The 18,936-nt window shown below is 58.7% G+C and overlaps 1 protein-coding gene across 19 annotated transcripts in view; it reads right to left on the bottom strand.

Annotated features, from left to right (window-relative positions):
- The window catches only part of SRCIN1 (SRC kinase signaling inhibitor 1), a 183,998-nt gene that overhangs the window by 7,161 nt on the left and 157,901 nt on the right, over positions 1 to 18,936 (bottom strand). For 13 of the 19 annotated variants that reach the window (XM_024100746.3, XM_042844553.2, XM_042844552.2 and 10 more), the window contains 9 exons: positions 18,198 to 18,345; positions 17,052 to 17,352; positions 15,386 to 15,629; positions 13,814 to 13,968; positions 13,562 to 13,714; positions 12,311 to 12,439; positions 10,427 to 10,486; positions 8,184 to 9,551; positions 2,334 to 2,471 (listed from right to left, as the gene is read on the bottom strand). In XM_024100746.3, coding sequence (XP_023956514.1) covers positions 2,334 to 2,471; positions 8,184 to 9,551; positions 10,427 to 10,486; positions 12,311 to 12,439; positions 13,562 to 13,714; positions 13,814 to 13,968; positions 15,386 to 15,629; positions 17,052 to 17,352; positions 18,198 to 18,345 — 2,696 coding nt within the window. The remainder of the gene's footprint in view (positions 1 to 2,333; positions 2,472 to 8,183; positions 9,552 to 10,426; positions 10,487 to 12,310; positions 12,440 to 13,561; positions 13,715 to 13,813; positions 13,969 to 15,385; positions 15,630 to 17,051; positions 17,353 to 18,197; positions 18,346 to 18,936) is intronic. The other 6 variants (XM_042844559.2, XM_065577548.1, XM_042844560.2 and 3 more) reach the window with 3 other exon arrangements.

The following is an 18,936-nucleotide window of genomic DNA, read 5'->3' as shown; positions in this document are numbered from 1 at the left end:
ATGGTCCATCTAGCCCAGCATCCTGTCATTGGACGGTGGCCAGTACCAGAGGCCTGGTGCCAGGGCATGATGGCTTCCCTGCGAGCTACTCTGGTCTGCAGCGGGGTGATGGGGTGGGTCTAGGTGAATTGCCTCAGCAGAGTTACCTGTCTGTTCTCATATCTAGGGAGGATCCCCCCCACCCCCGTGCCCCAGCTGCAGCTCCCAACTGGTCCTTTTGAGTGCTGTATGCCCAGCAAAATTCCCCAGGCCTGGCACAAATGAGTCAGGTGCCCATGGACCGGCAAAGGGAAATCAGTCCCCAATCGTCGTCATGAGAATGGAACACACGAAGGGATTTGGTATATTGGGGAAAGGGGGGGGGGGAGACACCACTGCTTGTCATGGGCCAGTGTAATGCTGCAAGATTGAATGTGGGGGGGTGGAGGGCAGGGAGTCCGGCCATGCCCAGACACCCCCACCCTGCGGAAGGAGCTGAACAGCACCACGGCGGGCTGGGGGCTGCCTCTCGCCGGGGAGCCGGCTGTGCTGGAGGCCTCTCCCGGGAACTGACAAACAGCACCTGTGCTGGGCTCTAGGCGCCCGGACGCCGGTTTGCACTGGGGGAGGGGTGGGTGGGGAACGTGCAAAGGGAGCAGCTTGGATCCTTTCGGGGACGGGTCCAGTTTGCTCATGCGACGTGGCTCAAAACCCAGCGTGGCCAGGGGAGGGGGGGAACCCGCCCTTGAACCCACTGGGCTTTGTTACACCCCAATGAGCAAAATTCGGGATTTTTCAGTAGGATCCGGGGAGGGGTTGAAACACAGACTGTGGGTGGGAGTGGACGGGACATCGGACAAGCCATCCCCAGGGTGCTGTCGCTCAGCGGGGACAGGGGGGTAGGGCTGACCACTGGTGCTGGGGGCAATCTGGCAAAGAAGGGGGGGGAGCGAGGAGGGGATCGGGGTGTCAGTCGGGGAGGGGAAGGAGGGGAGGTTTAAGGGCTAGAAACTGGCTTTTGTTACCTTGCCTTGTGGCCTCAGAAAGTTGGACAGCCACTGTGAGCACTGTTAGCGTCGGCAAGAACAACAGAAGCAAGTGAACCCAGCTGCACGCTCAATGCTACCGCGGACAAGCCCACGTGGAACGGGGATTGGGGAGGCACCTGGGGGGGGGAGGGGGGGTCTACTCCAAATCTTCATCCACCTGCCCTACAGTCTCCCAGCGCCCACCGTCTCGCGTGTCTCCCTCGGAAAGAACATGGTCCCAGAGCTGCTGCGGAGGTCGGCGCCATGAAGGCCCCCCACCCCACTGCAGGGCCATGAATGGGCCCACCTTGGGGGCTAGCGTGTATTGGGGGAGCCCGCAGTGCGCTGGGCAAAGATGCATGGGGAGCGGGATATCTGGAGGGGGCCGGAGAAGGGAGGGAGACAGTCCCCCCCACCCTCAAGCATCCATTGGGATCTTGCTAATAGAGAGCACTGGGCGTGGCTAATGTTTGTGGGCGGAGTCTGGCCTGGGCGTCAACGGGCTACCGATTCCTTGCCGAGCTCAACGTCAAACTGCTCTGAGGTCGGACTCTGAAAACAGCCGAGCAACGAAACATCTCGTTCCACAGGAGAATCTCCCCAGCATGAACGTCAGCTCCACACCCCACGGTCCCCGGCCATAAATGGCTGCTCCTCTCCCCAGTAGAGAGCTGCATGCACCAGGAGACACCAGAGGAGAGCGCCTCCTGTGGACACAGACTGGGCCCACCCGGCATGGCTTTGTGGATCCAACAGCAGATTGAGGGACCCACAAGATCACTTTGTGGGGAGCACAGGGGGAGGGGAGGGGGGTTACCCAGTTGCAATCGCGAGCACAATGGGCTCTGAAGGGACTTCAGGCCTGTCTAGGATCTAAGGTCAAAGTGATCACTGTCTCTCCTTCTTAGAAAAGGGTGACTGATAGGCATGGCCCTCCTGAACCGATGGGAGGAGGGTGGGAATGGAGCTGGGGTGGGGAGCTCGGGGGAAGAGGCGAATCCTACTTCAACCCTCACACCACGTGTGCCATGAGTTTGCTGGTCTCAGCTCGGTGCCCAGTGTAGTGCTGTGGAAGCCGTCGTGTTGGGGGCAGCATTGTACATCTCACCTCCCGCGAGGCCGTTGCCTCCCCCAGGTACACAGATACAAGGGAGGAGGGAGGTGGCAGGCTCCGGGAGGACAAAAGGCAGCAAGAGAAAACGTGTGCTGTCCGCTCACACAGCCTCTCGGGCAAGTTTATCCCCCCCTCCCCTGCAGACATGCTAAGAAAAGCAGGCTCCTAACCAGTCTGTGTCCCCCCCTGCGGCTGCTCTAGAGATAAACTACCTGCTGTTGTCCCTGGATTCTCATGTATTCCATTCTCTGCTTGATGTGTTTGCTTTTGTCCGGACTTCCCTGCTGGGTCTGCTTCAGCCTGGAGGCCGGATTCACCATCTTCATGGCTGGAATGGAAACCCCGCCGCTCTGTTGAGACACACAGGGATGGGGGTTAAATCCCACAGACCCATGAGCCAACCACCAGCCGCCTCCGGTTCCGGGCGTGGGAGGCGGCGGGTGGGGGCCGGCCAGCGGCATTGCTGGCCTTGCTTCCCGGGCGAAGATCTCGTAGTGGGTGAGATCCAGAGGCCCCGTGTGATGCCAAGGCCCCGCTGAAGCCCACAGGGGTGAGATTTTCATCAGCGCTCTGCACCAACCTGCCCCGCATTGAAATCGGTCCCTCAATTGGAGCAGACTTGGGGCGGCTCTATGTTTTTTGCCGCCCCAAGCACGGCAGTCAGGCGGCCTTCGCAGATTCAGCGGCGTTTCTGCAGGTGATCTGCCGGTCCCGCGCCTTCAGCGTACCCGCTGCCGAATTGCCACCAAAGTCGCGGGACCGGCGGACCTCCCGCAGGCACGCCGCTGAAGGCTGCCTGACTGCCGCCCTCACGGCCAGTGGCACGCCGCCCCCTGCAGCTTGCCGCCCCAGGCACGTGCTTGCTGCGTTGGTGCCTGGAGCCGCCCCGCCAACGTTACGGCTTAGATCCTCAAAGGTATTTAGGCCCCTAACTGCTATCGATTAGGGGCCTAAACCCCTTTGAGGATCCAGGCCCAAGCCCTTTAGAAAAGCTCACCCCTAAGTGGAATGAGTGGTAAACGCAGACCCCCTGGGCAGGGGCTGGCACCCACTTTAAGTCTCCTACAGTGGCAGTGCATTGGGCCCGCGAGCGTAACCGAACCTGCGTTTGCTGCTTTTCACTAGTAGGTTCCTCCCCCCAACCCCAAGCTCCTGGAAGCGTTTCCGGCACAGCAAGACCCTCGCCAGGAGAACCTTGCTTTGATACAGCCCGGCTGTTAGCAGTTCCAGCCTTGCCCGTTTTTGCCATTTCAAAGTCACGTGAGCTTTGGTCAGTTCCCCGGCTCCGAGCAAGAGGAGAAGATCTGGGCTTTCGGTTTGAAACAACGGGAAGCACCAGGCAGCAGGGGCTGCAGATTGATGTCTGGGATTGTGACCCCCCACAGCGGGAGCCTAAAGGCTCAAAAGCCACAAGGCAAAGACAAAGAACCTCAAATGTATCTTTAAAAAAAATCCAACTATTTTGGTGGGCCCGACTCATGAGTTTTGAACCTCGGGGTAGGGCCATGCTGGCAATGGGGCCCATCCCCATAGCTTCAGACTCAGGCAGTCCAGAACGTGTGGGAATTTCTGGTCGGGAGCCAAGCTTCGCTCATGGCCCCAGGTCTGTAACATGGAGCCAAACCCAAACCCTGGCTCTCCACACCCCCAAACTTTGGGGCAGAATGTGCCTTGGGGAGAGGGGTCACCCTAAACAGGAGGCAAAGGACAGAGATGTCCAAAAGGCGGCGCATTTATGCAGTTACCACATCCTTACTCTCCATCAGAGAGACAGAAAACGAGGGAGTCTTAAGGGGTCTCCTGGTATTTTGGGAATTAAATTTCTCTTGGGGGGCGGGTGAGCACCCAGAGATTCTCTGGCATTGGAAACACATCCCCTCAGTACTGCCCCATGCTGGAAACAGGCCACCAGAGCCTCTGCCATGCAGCGCCCAGCCTTCCAAACAACTTCCCTGCGCTTCCCAGTGAGCGGGGGGCCTTGTTTCCCAGAGGGCTGGGGGGGCAGCACCACCATGCATGGTGCCTTCCGCTCAGATCCACCCGTGATGTGTGACATCCACACCCACGCAGCGTCCCTAAGCACCTCGGGATACAAATTAACCAGGGGCCTGATGCTCTTGTCTCCTGGGAGTGTCGATGGCAAATGTCCGAGTGTGGAGACTGGGGGAAGAACATGCCTGGGATGTCAGAGCAGGAGAGGCCCTGACGCCGGAGTGGAGATGCATCCCTTGCTCACCCAATTTGATGGCATGATTCCAGATTTACTCTAGTGAATTTGATGGAGTTACTCCAGATTTACTCTGGGGTAACTTCATCAAAGTTACTCCAGCAGCCCCATGCAGAAAGCACAACGATAAAAGCCAATGTGCCCACACAGGGATACCTAGAGAGGCACATGAATGAACAGCCAGGCTTGCAGTGGGTGCTTGGCACCCACAGCTCCAGCTGAGTCCAATGGAAACCAGGCCCTTGATTTAGGTGCCTAACTATGGAATTGGGCGCCTAATTTTAGGCATCTGGGTTAGAAACTGTTGGCCAAAAATCTGTGCTTGAGATGGGCCCAAACCTACTCGCAGAGCCAAATACCCCTGTGCTGCAGGGGAGGTTTGAAATCCAATCCAAGCCTGGATCCAGACCCCACATTTTGCAAACAGCTCCAAGCCCTATTAGACGTCTGAGCCAAAAACCAGGTTCCAAAAATCCCTCAACTTTTGGGTTTTCCCAAATCCGGATGTTGACGCTACGGCCAGATCCCATCTTCGATCAATAACTCGACTCCCCCTGTTCTTCCCACACCAAGATCACCCTAATCCCCCTCCCCCGGGGGGGTCCCAATTATACACCTGGTGTGATATGTTCAGAAATGAACGGGAAACTTCGCGTTTGCATTGTCGGTCCCAGGATAGGAGAGAGATTTGATTGGAACAACCTCTGTTGGTGACTGAGACAAGGTTTCAAGTGTGCACAACACTCTTCTTCAGGGCTGGGAAACGCAGGACAACTCTGTGAAAGCTTGTCTCTTTCACCAACAGAAGTTGGTCCAATAAAAAATATTCCCTCGCCCACCTGGTCTGTCAGCACATTCTCATCAGGTAAGTCTGCAATGCAAACAACAGGGACTAGCTAAAAACCACTGAAAGCAATGGAAAACCGAAAGCAGAGGGAATGCATCCCGGCTCGATGAGAGGATGCATGTGAAAGCAAAAGAAAGAGAGCTGCTTTGAGACAGAGGCAGATTTCCAGGTGGGAATCATGACAGTGGGAATAAAGCAGTTTTTATTAGCTATCCACGTACAGTTTGAGATACAGAAGCTGGTGAGAAGGACAGCACAAAGAAAAGATTAATCTGTAAGCAGACAGAGGTCCTGTAACTCGGGTGGATATCAAGGCTGCGCCCAAGGAATAACTAGTAACCGATCACTGCAATCGTTTGCCCCATGTAGCTCCTTATTATTGTTTCCTGGAGTGCATGCTAGCATTCTAGCCATGTGCACACAGACTGACTTTCTGGTGCCTCTTCCAAACTCTTCCATCCTGCAACCTGCTCCTCTCTCCAAGTTCCATGCAGGTTGCTACAGTTATTATGGAAAGACACTAGCAGATCTGGGACCAGCTACAATGGGTGGCATAAACTGAGCCTTTCCCTCTGGGCTTTGTAAAGGAACGCTGAGCAGGACGTGCGCTGAGCTGAAATTTAGGGCAGGCCTGAGCATCCTAATGGACCCTCATTTCAATGACACAAAAATCAGGCCCATGACACTAGATTCAGCAGAGTAGTAAATGAGGGAGTCTAAATAAGCCGTACAAGAGAAGTGCAGTGAGCACCGATGGGTGTCAGCCAGCCAGCCTAGAAGAAGGTGAGGTGAGTGGAGACGCGCTGTTCTAGGGAGCAGCCTGCTTTCTCTCTCTCTGTTTTTTGGGCTCTTGTGGGTTATCATTCTGAATTCTAAGATATAAAGTCATGTTAGGCTGTAACCTTTCAGCAGGCATATTTCTGTCTGTGTCTAAGTTCTCTGTGTGCATGCAGTGAACATATAACAACATTGCCCAGCTATGTTCTGGTGTGATACGCTGCCTGTTGCAGTGATTACAGACAAGCGTGAGCTGTTACCATTTGGATCTGGGTCTCAAACAGCCCAGAAATTTAGGGTGGTCGGGGGTGAATTTTCATCTGATTAGTGACCGATTCAGCCAAACCTTAGCTAAGTGGCCTCCTGTTTCAAGACCTTTGTTTTGTGATGCATCCAGGCAACCATAGGTCCTGGTACTGTAGCGATAAATCAAACTTGCGGGCTTCATTCTCATTTACCCTAAGGGTCTGTCTACACGGCCAACAGAGATGTGACCGGCGCTCGGGTACCAATAGCAGTGAAGCCGTGGCAGCGTGCAAGGGACCCTGGGTAGCTAGCTGGTGCGGCCGCAGCTTCACTGTTATTCGTACTGAATTAAAGCTAGCTCGCATACGTCTATACGAGCTGCAGTCACCCGACTGCAGTGTAGACAGACCCTGTGGCCCCTTTTCACCAATCCATCTGTGTAACCGGAATTGAAGTGGTAGCAAACGACAGCAACATCCATTTTAAGTCCCATTGACACAGGTGCATCGACGTCAAGGGGCCTTAATGTAAGCAAGAACCAGGCCCAGTCTAATTGCTACGAAGGGAAAAGGGATTCGTTCATAAAAGCTGAGGGTTAATAAAGGAATACGCTGAGTTCTGACTGGCGGAGTTCTCCCCACCCCTTTCCCCCCCACCAGCTATTCAGCAAGACGCCTGGTCCTTGCAGATTCCATTTGCAACCAATTTGGACAGCTTCAAGAGCTCCGCTCTGTGATTTAATTAGGAGAACCATCTGCCACTTAGCAAGGCCACTTAAAGTGCAGTTAGTCAGAAAAGTGAGACACAAAAAAACTCTCCATCCTTTTACTTACAAATGGAGGAGATCTAACGTGGCGTCCCTAGGGGTACGTCTACACGGCAAAGAAAAAGCCCAACTGACTTGGGCTCGCCGGGCTAAAAGTAGCCGTGTAGATGTTTAGGTTCAGGCTGGAGCCGGAGCTCTGAGACCCTTTGCACTCGCTGGATTTCAGAGCCCGGGCTCCAGCCTGAGCGGGAACATCGTCTCTGCTTTTAGCCCCGAAGCCCGAGCCAGGCTCTGAGATTCGGTGTCGTGGGTTTTTCTTCGCAGCGCTGACATACTCTGAATTTTTAACAGGACCTGATCCTGCCCTCGATCCCATGGGCATGAAACTGGAATAACTCCACAGAAATTAATACGGTTACTCCAGACGGACACAGGTTAAGATGTAAATTTCAGCAGAACTCGGTCCTTGGCGCTCATCATTTGGGGCTCAGACTCCTATGCTAAAATTACCCCCCAAACCTGCTGCTAAGGCCCTGTGTGGAACATCTCCCTTGTCATCTGCCTTCTCTTCCCAGATCTCTTGGGTCCCCCCATTCTTATCTGGACCTGATTTTATTGCCTTGTGGTCGATCAGCAAACTTGACATCCAGCCGTCTAGCTACAGTTTGAATTTGCACCCAGCAGCCAGCACTCCATTTCCAAAGCAGAGGGGTGGCCAGGGTCTCGGTGGTTAACTGGGGCCCGGCACATTTGGTATTTGTTTCCAGGTCTGTGCCATGCCATGAAGCCAGTCACCCCTCCCCTACGGATGGCATCAAAACACGGGTGCAATGGATGAAGACTGCTGACTGTGGTCTAATTCAGCTAACCCCCAGCGGGGGGGCCAAGGTGTAAAAAAATCCACCACAAGGCTCACGAGAGAAACACAGAGAGAGATGCCAAGCGGGCCAGTTCGTTTGCGAAGGGCCTGCTGCCTTTCCGGTTCACGTGCCACCGGTCTCCATTATTTCTCCCCCCCTTCTGCAGTTATCGCAGGGTCTGTCCGAACGTTGGGGGAAGGGGAGGGGACGTTTTTTACACCTCGGCTCTAGGGGACGCTGGATTCTCAGGAAGGGGGCGGGGCCAGGGAGAGGCGGAGGAAGAGAAGGCGTCAGAGGGAATCCGAGCGTAGAGCACAAGAGGAATAACAGAAAATAAACCTTAGGACTGTCGAGCGGAAGCTGTGGCTTGGGTAGCAGAGGCGGCTTGGTCCCGCTCAGAGATGACCTCCTGGGAGCATCAGCCTCACCCTGTCCTGAATCCACGGTCCTGGCATGCCAGCAACTGTGTTCAAGATCCCCCAAGCCCTCCTTTAGCCCTCTGTCGTCCTGAGACCCCAGCTGTCCTAGCAGCTCTGTCCGGAATAGAAATTCAGCTGACGGGTGGATATTGATTTCATTAATGGTCATCTCCAGCTCACGGATAGTTTCTTCAAGGCTGTCCAGTCTTTGGTACGTGCATTCACAAATCTCGTGGCTGCTTAGACTTGCAAAGCCGAGAGGAGACATTTCCTCTTTGGTTTTGCCTTCTAGGTCCGGTTCTTGCTCTCTCTCTGCTGGGGACCCTCCAGTATTCGAGGCTGCCTTGGTCTCCTCTCCATCTGCAAGTTGGTCTAGGGTTCTCCGTCCAGAGGTGGCTCTATGCTCACTGAATCTCGAAGCATGGAAGTACTCCTCAGTAGGCTGTATTGTGAGTTGTTCAGACACCTGGTGGTTTGGATCTTTGCCTGGGAAAGATCTTGGTCTTGGTGTTGGACACTTTGAGACTGGACAGCCAGTGAGGTCTTCCCTTTGCGCCTGCTTGCTAGCCCCACTGGGGTCTTCAGAAGTGGGGGGCATCCTCTCCGAGCTTGGATTGGTTCTCCTGGCTTTGGGTTCTGAGACATCGCCGTGAAATCCCACGGCCGCTTTAGACCCTTCGTCAGTGATGGAGGAAACCTTCTCGGAACCCAATTCGGGGTCCGCGGGTTCTTTCAAGAGATCGATGAGGGGTTTGTCCTCCACACGGACAACTGGCCCGTAGGCCATAGTCTCGCAGCTGCCTTCCTCTCCGGCGTTCAACGTCCCAACCTTTTCTCCTCCCTCCTCAACCAAGGCGTTCCCTTCATCCTTTGACAGAGACTGGGTCGGGGGGTTTGTTACTAAGAATGCTCTCTCTCCTTCTGGAGCACCTCCAGGCTGGATGGGTGAGGCTTGGCTGCTCCCTGGCGCCGACAGAGTCTGCTCTAAGAAACCAGATGGCACCTGGATGAGAGAGTTTTCCTCTCTTTCAGCCTGGTTCTCAGGGCTGCTTGACAAGAGCCCCAACCCCTCCAAGTTTCTCTCGGTTTCCGCCATGGCCTGTGTAGGCTCTACAGGTGGAGATCCTTCCATTCCCACCTCTCTGTTGCTGGACTGGTTAGTGCACGGATGGCTGCCTGTTTCTGAAGCCACCTCCAGTTCGGCTTCAGGCGAAGGCGGGTCAGACACCCACTCGGTGAGCACAATCTGAGGGAGGGGGACAGTCGGGCTGGCTGGAGAGGCCGGTTCCTATGGAGAAAATTCAGACCAGTTAACAGCAGGTGGGAAGTGGGAGACGTTTGCCATGCAAATGAACAGAGCTGAGTGCTTCTTAGAAGGTATTCCTGCCTAGCCCGGGCTGCCAACTTCACAATCCACCCACTGGGTCTATAATCCCAGACTATCCGGCCACTTCTGCAGCACCTGAGCGCTGGGCCGCGCCTGACGCAGAACAACTCAAGAGGGAGGGCTTGGTTTCAGTAACCCCTTTGGGGAATGGTGGCTTAGGCACCCCTTGATGCTGCTAGATGCCCACTGGACTGTACAGTGCACCTGGGTACGTGAGAGGAGCCAATGGGAGTTAGGCCCCTAACCAGCATAGATGCTGCCCTGGGGAACACGTAGCCAACGTGCCGTTTAAAGAGCCCGCCGACAGAGCTGAAATCAGGATTAAAGACGCACTGCGGAGGAGATGCAGTGGGCCGCGGGTCCCTACAATGAAGAAATCCCCAGAGAAGGAGCCGCGTCGGCCTCTATCCTACCTGATACTATTACATTAGAACATCAGAAGGGCCAGGCTGGGTCAGACCAATAGTCCGGCTAGCCCATCGTCCTGTCTTCAGAGAGAATGAACAGAACAGGGCAATTATCCAGCGATCCAGACCCAGCGTCTGGCAGTCAGAGGCTAGGGACACACAAGGGCAGTGTCTCTGACCCGCTTGGCTAACACATTCTGGAGGCAGAGGGGCCTGGGGACACCCCCCCCCCCCCCCGAGCTGTGCACTGCAGGGAGGTGTTAGTGTTTACAGGGGTAGGGGATTCTGTGCTAGCAGGACTTCCTTTGTCTGCGGCTGGGGGCTAGCAAGGGGCTCTGCCCAGGCCCCCCACCCCCCCGTAGCGCTTACCTGGACTGACAGCTGGCGGCTGGAGTCTGTTCCAGCATCGGGCTGGCTGGCCGCTGCAGCCTAGTGGCAGAACAGGGCAACAAGACGGGTTATTCTGCTCCTCCCGCCGGGCCTGGTTGGGGCTGCCCCGTTTCCCGGGATTCGTGGCGTGGGTGCGGCCCCACGTGGGCTGCCCCGATGCAGCAGGTCTCATCCTATCACCACCCTCCGGGGTTCTAGGATCCAGCCGATGCAGGTGGGGGAAGGAGGGGGAAACGGCAAGGCCAGGCACCGACATCCAGGACCAGAGCTGGGCCTGAGCCAACCCCCAGGATCTAAACACTCCTGCCAGCACCAGGGGCAGCAGAAAGAGGCAGGGGCTGGCGGCAGGGACTCACTGGGGAGCAGCTTCCACACCGCCCCCCCCAGCAGCTGGCGATTCAGCTCCCCCCATTCCACGCTCGATTCCAGGCAGCACCCGCTGGGCAGAAAGCGCAGCACAGAGCCGCCACCAGCCGCCAATCAGGCGCGGAAGGGGAGCGCGGCGGCTGGTGTGCGGGAGAGGGACGCGCCGGGAGATGGGATTGCAGAAGAGGGAAAGAGATCGACACAGACAGAGAGGGGCAGAGGGCAGCAGGACAGCCGGGGATGGGGAAGCGCAGGGCGGCATCGCGTCTCCTCTTGGTACAGCGGAGCTCCTTGGCCGCCGTGCTCTGAGCCGTGGGCCTTGCCAATGTCTCCCGTCAGTAAAGGGCGAGGCGGAGGCGGGGCGCGGGACGTGTTTTGGGACGCTGCCCCCTGGCCAGCTCCTGGAGCACCTCCCAGCATGGAGCCCGGGGCGCAGGGAGAGTCGCAGGTTGGTTGGATCTGACCCTTGTTCGGCGGGGGACAGCGGAGGAGAAGATGAGCTGGGGAGGGAGGCCGGATGCCCGAGGGCTCAGCTGACCCAGCTGTTTGGGTTGCAGGCAGGACTGGAATCTGTCGGGAACCGTCTCCTCCCCAGCTCCAAAGGGAAGGCCCGGAGGAGAGTTACTCCCTGCAGCAGCGACTGGCGCAGCATAGCACTGAGCCGGGAGCGGCCCGGAGGGGCCCAGCTCTCTTGCTGGCTGGCTGGATCCCCAGGGTGTGACGGCCCTTGGGCCTGGAAGGATCGTGCCCAGGGCTCTTGGACAGATTCCCACCCTCTCCCCCAGTCCCTTCCCTCCGTCTCTTCGCCCCGGCTCTTCCCCACCCCCGGGCTCCTGGGTCCAGCTCCCCCAGGCCCATCTTCTCCCTTCTCTGATTGGCAGCTGTACCCTCTGCCCCCCCACTCTGTGTCACGCCCTCTTCGGCTTTACCCCCTTCCAGCCCCCCGCTTTCTGTGCTCTCGCCTGCCAGCCAGCCCTCGGTCTTCTTCTCCCACTCAATGGGGCCATCGCAGGTCCAAACCCCAGACCCTGACCCAATGGAGAACCCCGGGTGTCTCCTACCACTGGCCACCCGCCTAAGCCCCTGCAGAGCTCAGACCGGATCATGCGCCAGGGGCGTGGACATGCATCGCCCCCCAGAGCCCTCGTTCCAGTGAGGCATCCTGCGTGCAGTGACGAGACCCTTCCACCCCCCTCCGGTGGGAACCGGCACCTTCTCCACACGCACACCTGCCCCCCGCCCAGGTGGGGTGCAGAGCCTGGCCCCTAGGGGCAGCGCCAGGGGCTGTTGCTCTGGTGGTTAGTGCCGATTCCTGTGCTTGTGTCAGTACAGCCCGCGCCAGCGTCGGGGAGTGATGTGGGGGCTGTGATGAGCCGTTAGTTTGTTAATCCAGAGAGCGCGTGAAAGGGGGGAGCCGACGGGAGAGGCGGCCGGGCAGAGGTGCAGCGGCAGCCAGCCGGGTGGAAGAGGGAGTTGCGATCGGGCACAAGCTGTTACCTTCCATCCTTCGGCTGCCAGCGCGGCCCCATTGGGCCACAAGTCTGCGGGAGCGGGGGAGACGGCGGCCGCGAGCCGGTCGCAGCGGAACTTGGGGATAAATGGGGAGCCAGAGCTTCTCTGAAACACCTGGGGAGTCAGAACACGGGGGGTTGTGCAGCAGAAATAAAACGGGGAGAGGGAGCCCCGGGCCTGCCGCTCCCTAGCCTGGCCTCATCCTAAATGCGCTGACGCCAGCACGCAGCGGGCGAGACAGCGGCTCTTCTCGGCTGGGCACTGGTGTGGGAGGTGTTAAAGTGACAGCTGGAAACCTGGCCACAGCGACGCTCCTCCCCTGGAACGACGTGTGCCCTGCGGCGTCCGGTCTGTCCCCTGGGGACGGAGAACCCCGGCCCGGCCCGGGACAGAGCCCGAGGGGAATGCAGGGTCCCTAGTGGCTCTGATTCTGGGACAGGGAGTTCGTTTCTCCTGCCTGCCACTCACATCACGGCCTGGCTCATGCACTCCCCTGGCACTCGGTCCGAGGGGGGTGTCTGCAAACGGGTTTCTGGCGGGACTGGAAGCCCAAACTAGATAGTCGTGGGGTTTGGACCAGGGAACCCCCGGTGCTAGCCAGCCATGGGGGAACTCAATAGGACCCAAGAAGCATCCCGGACGTCTAGCCCTCGGCTCCGCCTGATGTGTGGAAATGGGGCAAGCGCCAGCTTCCGGGGGAGATTTCCGGTCCCCCCCCAGGACACGGTGTCTGAATGGATCGTCTCAGGGTACCTGGCCTTCAGGGTTTCCATCCCGGACGTGGGGAATCCAACCTATCCTTCTCTGAACCTGGCAGAGCTTCAGACCACCCCGCCCGGTGGGGCTACGCTCCAAAACCGGACGGAAGCCTGGAGTGAGAGGGGTGGGGTCGCTCTGCCAAAGCCCGGCGCCCCCGCCCACCCTGACCCTGCTGGGCCCCCGGAGGGTCGAACCCACTGACTGCCGGCGAGCCCAGCTGTCCCTCCGTGAAGCCAGGAGTGGAGACGCTAGGACCAGACCACTACCCCGTTATACTGTGAACTGATTGACTGCCCTTCCCCAGGGGGCAGTGCTTCCTTGCCGCTGTGCCAGGGGCCCGATCCTGGTTCTGGTGATGGCAGTGCTCCTCCTCCTGAGAGAGTGCAGGATCGGGCCCAGGGTGACTGGATGGGTGGGGGGGGGTGTCGTTCTGGGGGGGTGTCCCGTCATGTGTCTCCCCCACCCTTCGGCACCCACCTCCAGCTCGGCGATGATCCGGTCCTCCTCGTCGTCGTCCTTGATGGCGGAGGCGATGATGGGTGGGGTGGACGCGGGCCTGGTGACCTCCGACACGGTCCGCCTCAGCTTCACCTGGGGCTTCTGGGGCTCCAGCTCCTCCGACTCTGCCTTCTGCAAGGGCGAGAGGGGGCGGGGGGATCATCCCTGGGCGTCCGGGGCTGGCCAGGGCTCCCCGCTCCCCGCCCCCGCCCCGGGGAGCCCGCCCCATACCTTCATGAAGCTCGAGTCCTTCTTGCTGGTGATGATCACCTCGCCGGTGCGGGTGGTGGTCAGCCCGTGGGAGGAAGGGAAGCTCCGGCGAGGAGGGGGGGGAGGCGGCGATTTCGAGGGCTTCTCGGTCCGATACCTGGGGACTGTCAGCTCGTCTGGGGAAACAACTGGGCTGTTAGAGGCAAGGCCCCGCTCTTCCCCGATCCACCCTGCCCCAAGCCAGGGACTCTCCTACGGTCAAGTGGGGCGCAGCAGAATCTCCAGGGGTCCACAGCTCAGGTGACTGTGGGGCAGCCCAGCCTTGGGGTTTCCCCCACCTATGAATGTGCCGGTGCAATCAGGAAGGACGTATGCTCTTTGGGGCGTGGGTGTGATGGGAACATCCCCGTGGCTTTTGCAACAGGGCAGCGGCTTACGTAGGACACGCCGATTGCCTCCGGCTCGGAGGGCTTGGCTGCTGACCCGTTTGGGTCGGGTTACAGGGCCCCGGGGACCTCACCTGTAGGCCCCAGCGCACGGTCAGCCACACAACTGGCCCCGCGGAGCTCGGGAGAAGCCTAGGGCTAGGCTAGCCGTGGATCAGGGATCACGGGAGCAATCCTGCGAGGTGCTGAACGCCCTCCACAACCTGAGAGGGTGCTCAGGACCTTGCAGGGTGCATTAATAGATCTGGGGGCAGCTCTAAAACTCAGTCCACGTTACAGGCAGGGGACAGAAACGGAGCAATTCCCATACCTGGTGCAAAGCCCTTGCGATAAGGACCCGTTGGTTAAGACAGCAGGGAAACCCTCCGAAGCTGCATTCAACCCCCCGCCCCCCGCATGCCAACCCAGCTGAGTTTCTAGGCCCACACGTTTTTCCTGCACAGAGCACGGTTCTCCAGCAGGGGGCAGCGCGGCGCTCAGAGCAGGTCCTGCTAGCAGCTTGGAAGAGCTGGCAGGCGCTGGTGTGAATTGCAGGTGGTCCTAGCAGGCCAAATGCCAGCATTGGGAGAGTCTCATGCACTTCCCAGGCTGGCCAAGAGAGGGCGCTGCAGCCTCAGCCATAGTGTGTGTGTGTGTGTGTGTGTGTGTGTGTGTGTGTGTGTGTGTGTGTGTGTGTGTGTGTGTGTGTGTGTGTGTGTGTGTGTGTGTGTGTGTGTGTGTGTGTGTGTGTGTGTGTGTGCGCGCGCGCATCCACAGACTGCAATGCCAGTTTGTAACGCCAGCCGCTGGGTGTGAGCAGATTCCCTAGGCTGCACGGCCCTCCCAGAGCTGGGGATAGAACCCAGGCGTCCTGACCCCCAACCCCACACCCTGCTCTAACCAACTACACCCCACTCCTCTCCGAGAGCCAGGAATGGAACCCAGGAGTCCTGGCTTCCCCCCCCCCCCCCGCTCTAACCCCACTTGACCCCACACCCCTCCCAGAGCCTGGTATAGAACCCAGGAGTCCTGATTCAGTGGGGGTAGAAGAGGGGTGCGGTCCGGGGGCGTGACTTGGGAGGGCACCTCCAGAGCGGATGCAGGGAAATGTTACGAAGGGCACCCCTGGTTTTTGACCACTCCTCGCCCGCTCCGCCCTGCCCCCTACCTGAGCCCCGGCGGCCATTGGGGTCGATTTTGGCGGTGGCTTTCTGTGCGTGCTGCGGCTTGGAGGGCTTGTGCTCAGGCGTGGAGGCGGCGCTGCCGGCGGCCTGCTTGTGCTTGGTGGCAAACTCCAGGTCGGGGATGGCCTTCATGAGCTCGGCCTGGGTCTCCTCCAGGAGGCGGTTAATGTCCTTGGCGCTGTACTGGGTCAGCGCTGCCCTCTTCTCCTCCCAGTCCCGCTCGGCGGCCTGCCGGCAGAAAGCAGAGCTCGCTGCGGCTTGCAATGGGGGGACAGGCCGGGGGAGCCTTCCCCGTCCGTGGAAACATGTGGCACCCGTACGAGGATCTGGGGCACTCGGCTCCATCCCCAGCTGCACTGAATCCTGGGGTACAGGCTGGGGGGCTCTGGCAGGAACCCCAGGAATAGCTGTTCCAAAGGGCCCAAGTCACTAGAGGGTTTGATACAGTCTGTGGCCAGAAGGGATCATCTCGGCCAGCGGTTCTCAAGCTGTGGGTCGGGACCCTGTTTTAATGGGGTCGCCAGGGCTGGCTTAGACTTGCTGGAACCTGGGGCCAAAGCCCTGGGGCAGTGCGGCTCGGGCGTGTTCAGGCTTCGGTCCCCCTTCCTGGGGTCCTGTCATAATTTTTGTTGTCAGAAGAGGGTGGCATTGCAATGAAATTTGAGAATCCCTAATCTAGGCTGACCCCCTGTATAGCATGGGCCAGAAAACCTCCCCCACATGTCCCTGTATTAAACCCAAAGCCTAGTTAGACTAAAGCATTTCAGATCTCAGGAGACTGAGAGAGAGGGGCCACCCAGGCCTCGGCGCCGGCTGGGAATCAGTGAGATCCATCTCGATGATCCCAGCAGGTGACCCAGCCTGCAGAGGAAGGGTCCCTGCTACTGCATCATCCTCACACCCCTTCCTGTGAGCTGGGGAAATCATCACTGGGGAAACTGAGGCATGAAGAGGGGAAAGCGACTTGCCCAAGGCGACAGTGAGTCAGTGGCGGAAGTGGGGATGGAACCTTGGAGTCCTGATTCCTTGTCCACTTTTCTCTGCTCACACTCCCTTCCTCTAGCTGGGAATAGAGCCCAGGAGTCCTGACTCCCAGCCCTGCCTGCTCGAACCACGAGCCCTCACTTCCGTCTCTGAGCTGGGGATAGAACCCAGAAGTCTTGACTCCCTGGCCTCCCCCTGCTCTAACCTCTAGGTCTCCTTATAAATAGACTCCAGGACTAAAGGTTTAACCCAGCACTGCCCGGCTTTTCCAAACGGATCAAGAGGCCCCAATCACTACTCCAGGGCAGATTCTCTCCCAGAGGATTCCCTTTCGGCTCACAGGGAGACGCCGCATGTCAGAGCAGCCCCCAGGCTGCTCTATCCTGCGCAGGCAGCCAGCGGGGGAGCTACTGAGCAGCAGAGAAGCGACAGCAGCTGCTCCAGTGGGGAGTGTTGGGAGATAGGTGGGGAGGTGGCGCCCCCTACAGCACACACCCCAGAGTGACAGGGCTGGTTCAAGCCCTGCAGTGTAAAAATCCTGGAGCACTTTATTCTCAGTTCCTAACAGGGTTGGCCTGCAGGCCTGGGCTTGAACCTCTCCTGAGTGTGCGACAGGCCAGACAACCCAGCAGGAGCGCCACGCTCCCCCCCGACCCCGGCTCTCACCTCTACGGACACGGCCTTGTCCGCGCTCCTCCTGCCGGGAGTCTCGGGGCCCGTCTGGGTCTTGGCCGGCACCATCTCCGGAGCCCGGGAGGGGTTATTGCTCTTGGGGGGCTGGGGGCCACTCTGCCCGAAGCCCGGCGTGCCCAGGGTATCTGTGGAGGCGGTCAGGTCATGGAGGTTCATCGGGGGGCTGGTGGGGACCTCGAAATCCAGACCCTTGCTGAAATCGATCTCTGATGCCACCTTCTTCGGGGACTGGCTCAGGTTGTTGGACGGAGCCCACACGCTCTCATCCACTTGCCTGCCAATGGAACAGAGTTCAGAGGTCCCCATGGGGGGCTGGGGTGAGGGTGGGGCAGCGCAGCTGAGAAGTGCTGTAACCTGTTGTCAAACGCATTTTCAACCGCATCGAACGGTTCCGTGTGGGTCGATACATTTATCAACCACCACCAAATAATGGAACGTTTGCAGTTTTCAAAACAAACGTTTTTCTTTTTTTTTAAATCGAAAAAGGGTTTTTCAACCCCCTGACCCCGCCCCCGTTGGGTTTTGGGGTTTTTTGGTCAAACGCACACAAAAAATTTCACAATTGAAATTTCCCACCAGGACTAAATTGTCCTTTTCCAGGCAGCACTAATGATCATCGTTTGTATTCCAGTAATTACCGGTGCGCCTAGAGCTTGTAACGAGCACCCGTTGTGTTAGGTGCGGTACAAACCCAGAACAAAAAGGAGCTTCCGCTCGAAGACGAAAGACAACGGGCGGATAGAGACAGACAGACAGACGGGGCAGCTCGAGGGACCTATGAGATTATTCTGATCGGTGCATGGAGAGACACCAGGTATCGAGGTGCCTAAATCCCTCGGAGGATCTGAGCCCAGCTGCCCAAGCACCGCCAGGCGCAGGCTTCAGGGCAGAGGACGATGAGCAGCTGTGGGCATGGTTACGGGGAGCCTCGAGAGAGCAGGAAGGGGCTGGCTGGGAAATTTGACAAAGGAGTGACTGAGAATGGGATCATTGGTGGAGCGGAGAGAGGAACGAGACCCCTCCCTCCGCCCCAGCAGGGATCAGGGCCCAGGGAGCTGGGACCCACCCTGGGGTGGGGTAACAGGACTCCCCTGGGGATCCGGGCCGGGAGTAGCTCACCTGCGGATCTGGGCGAGGGTGTCTGTCACGGTCTTGCAGCGCTTCAGCAGGCCATCCAGCCGGTGCGGCTCCTCCTTGAGGAACTTCACAGCCTCCACCTCCACCCGCAGCACCACCCGCATCTTACTCTGCAGGCTGGGGAAGTGAGCTGCGGCGGGGGAGGAGCAGGGTCAGAGCAGGCCCAGGGAGGGCTGGGCAAGACCCTCCCCTCCCCGCTGCATGGGAATGCAAAGCCCTGCACCCAGAGACACACCTGGCTCTGCCTTGCCCACGTCTGCTTGGCACGGCTGGGAGGAGGCGGCTGGGAGAACTTAGGGGAAAACCCTCCTCCCCGTCCGTCCTAGGAGAAAAGCGCCCGTGATTGCAAGGGGCAGCTCATGGTCACTCCCTGTGTAGGCAGACCCACCACAGCCCCTGCCATGGGCACACCCTGCCACGCACACACAGGGCCAGAGCACCCTCTGCCTACTCACACAGGGTTACCGTCCGTCTGGGTTTCCCTGAACGCGACCTCTTTTTCGGCTCTCCAATCTCCATCCGGGCGGATTTTTGACAGAGGGACAAATGTCCGTGATTTTTCCTCACTTGTCCTTTTCCCTCGCCTTCAGAGCTGGGCGGCTGGAGAGCAGCGGCTGCTGACTGGGCGCCCAGCTCTGGAGGCTGTGCCACCACAGCGCAGGAGTAAGGGGGGGCCTGGGATGGTATTGCCACAGAAACTGTACCCCCTGCCTTCCCCTGG

Source organism: Chrysemys picta, chromosome 24, assembly GCF_011386835.1.
Source record: "Chrysemys picta bellii isolate R12L10 chromosome 24, ASM1138683v2, whole genome shotgun sequence".
Lineage (NCBI taxonomy): Eukaryota > Metazoa > Chordata > Testudines > Emydidae > Chrysemys > Chrysemys picta.
Note: the sequence above shows the minus strand (reverse complement) of the source record. Positions and strands in the feature narration are given on the sequence as shown.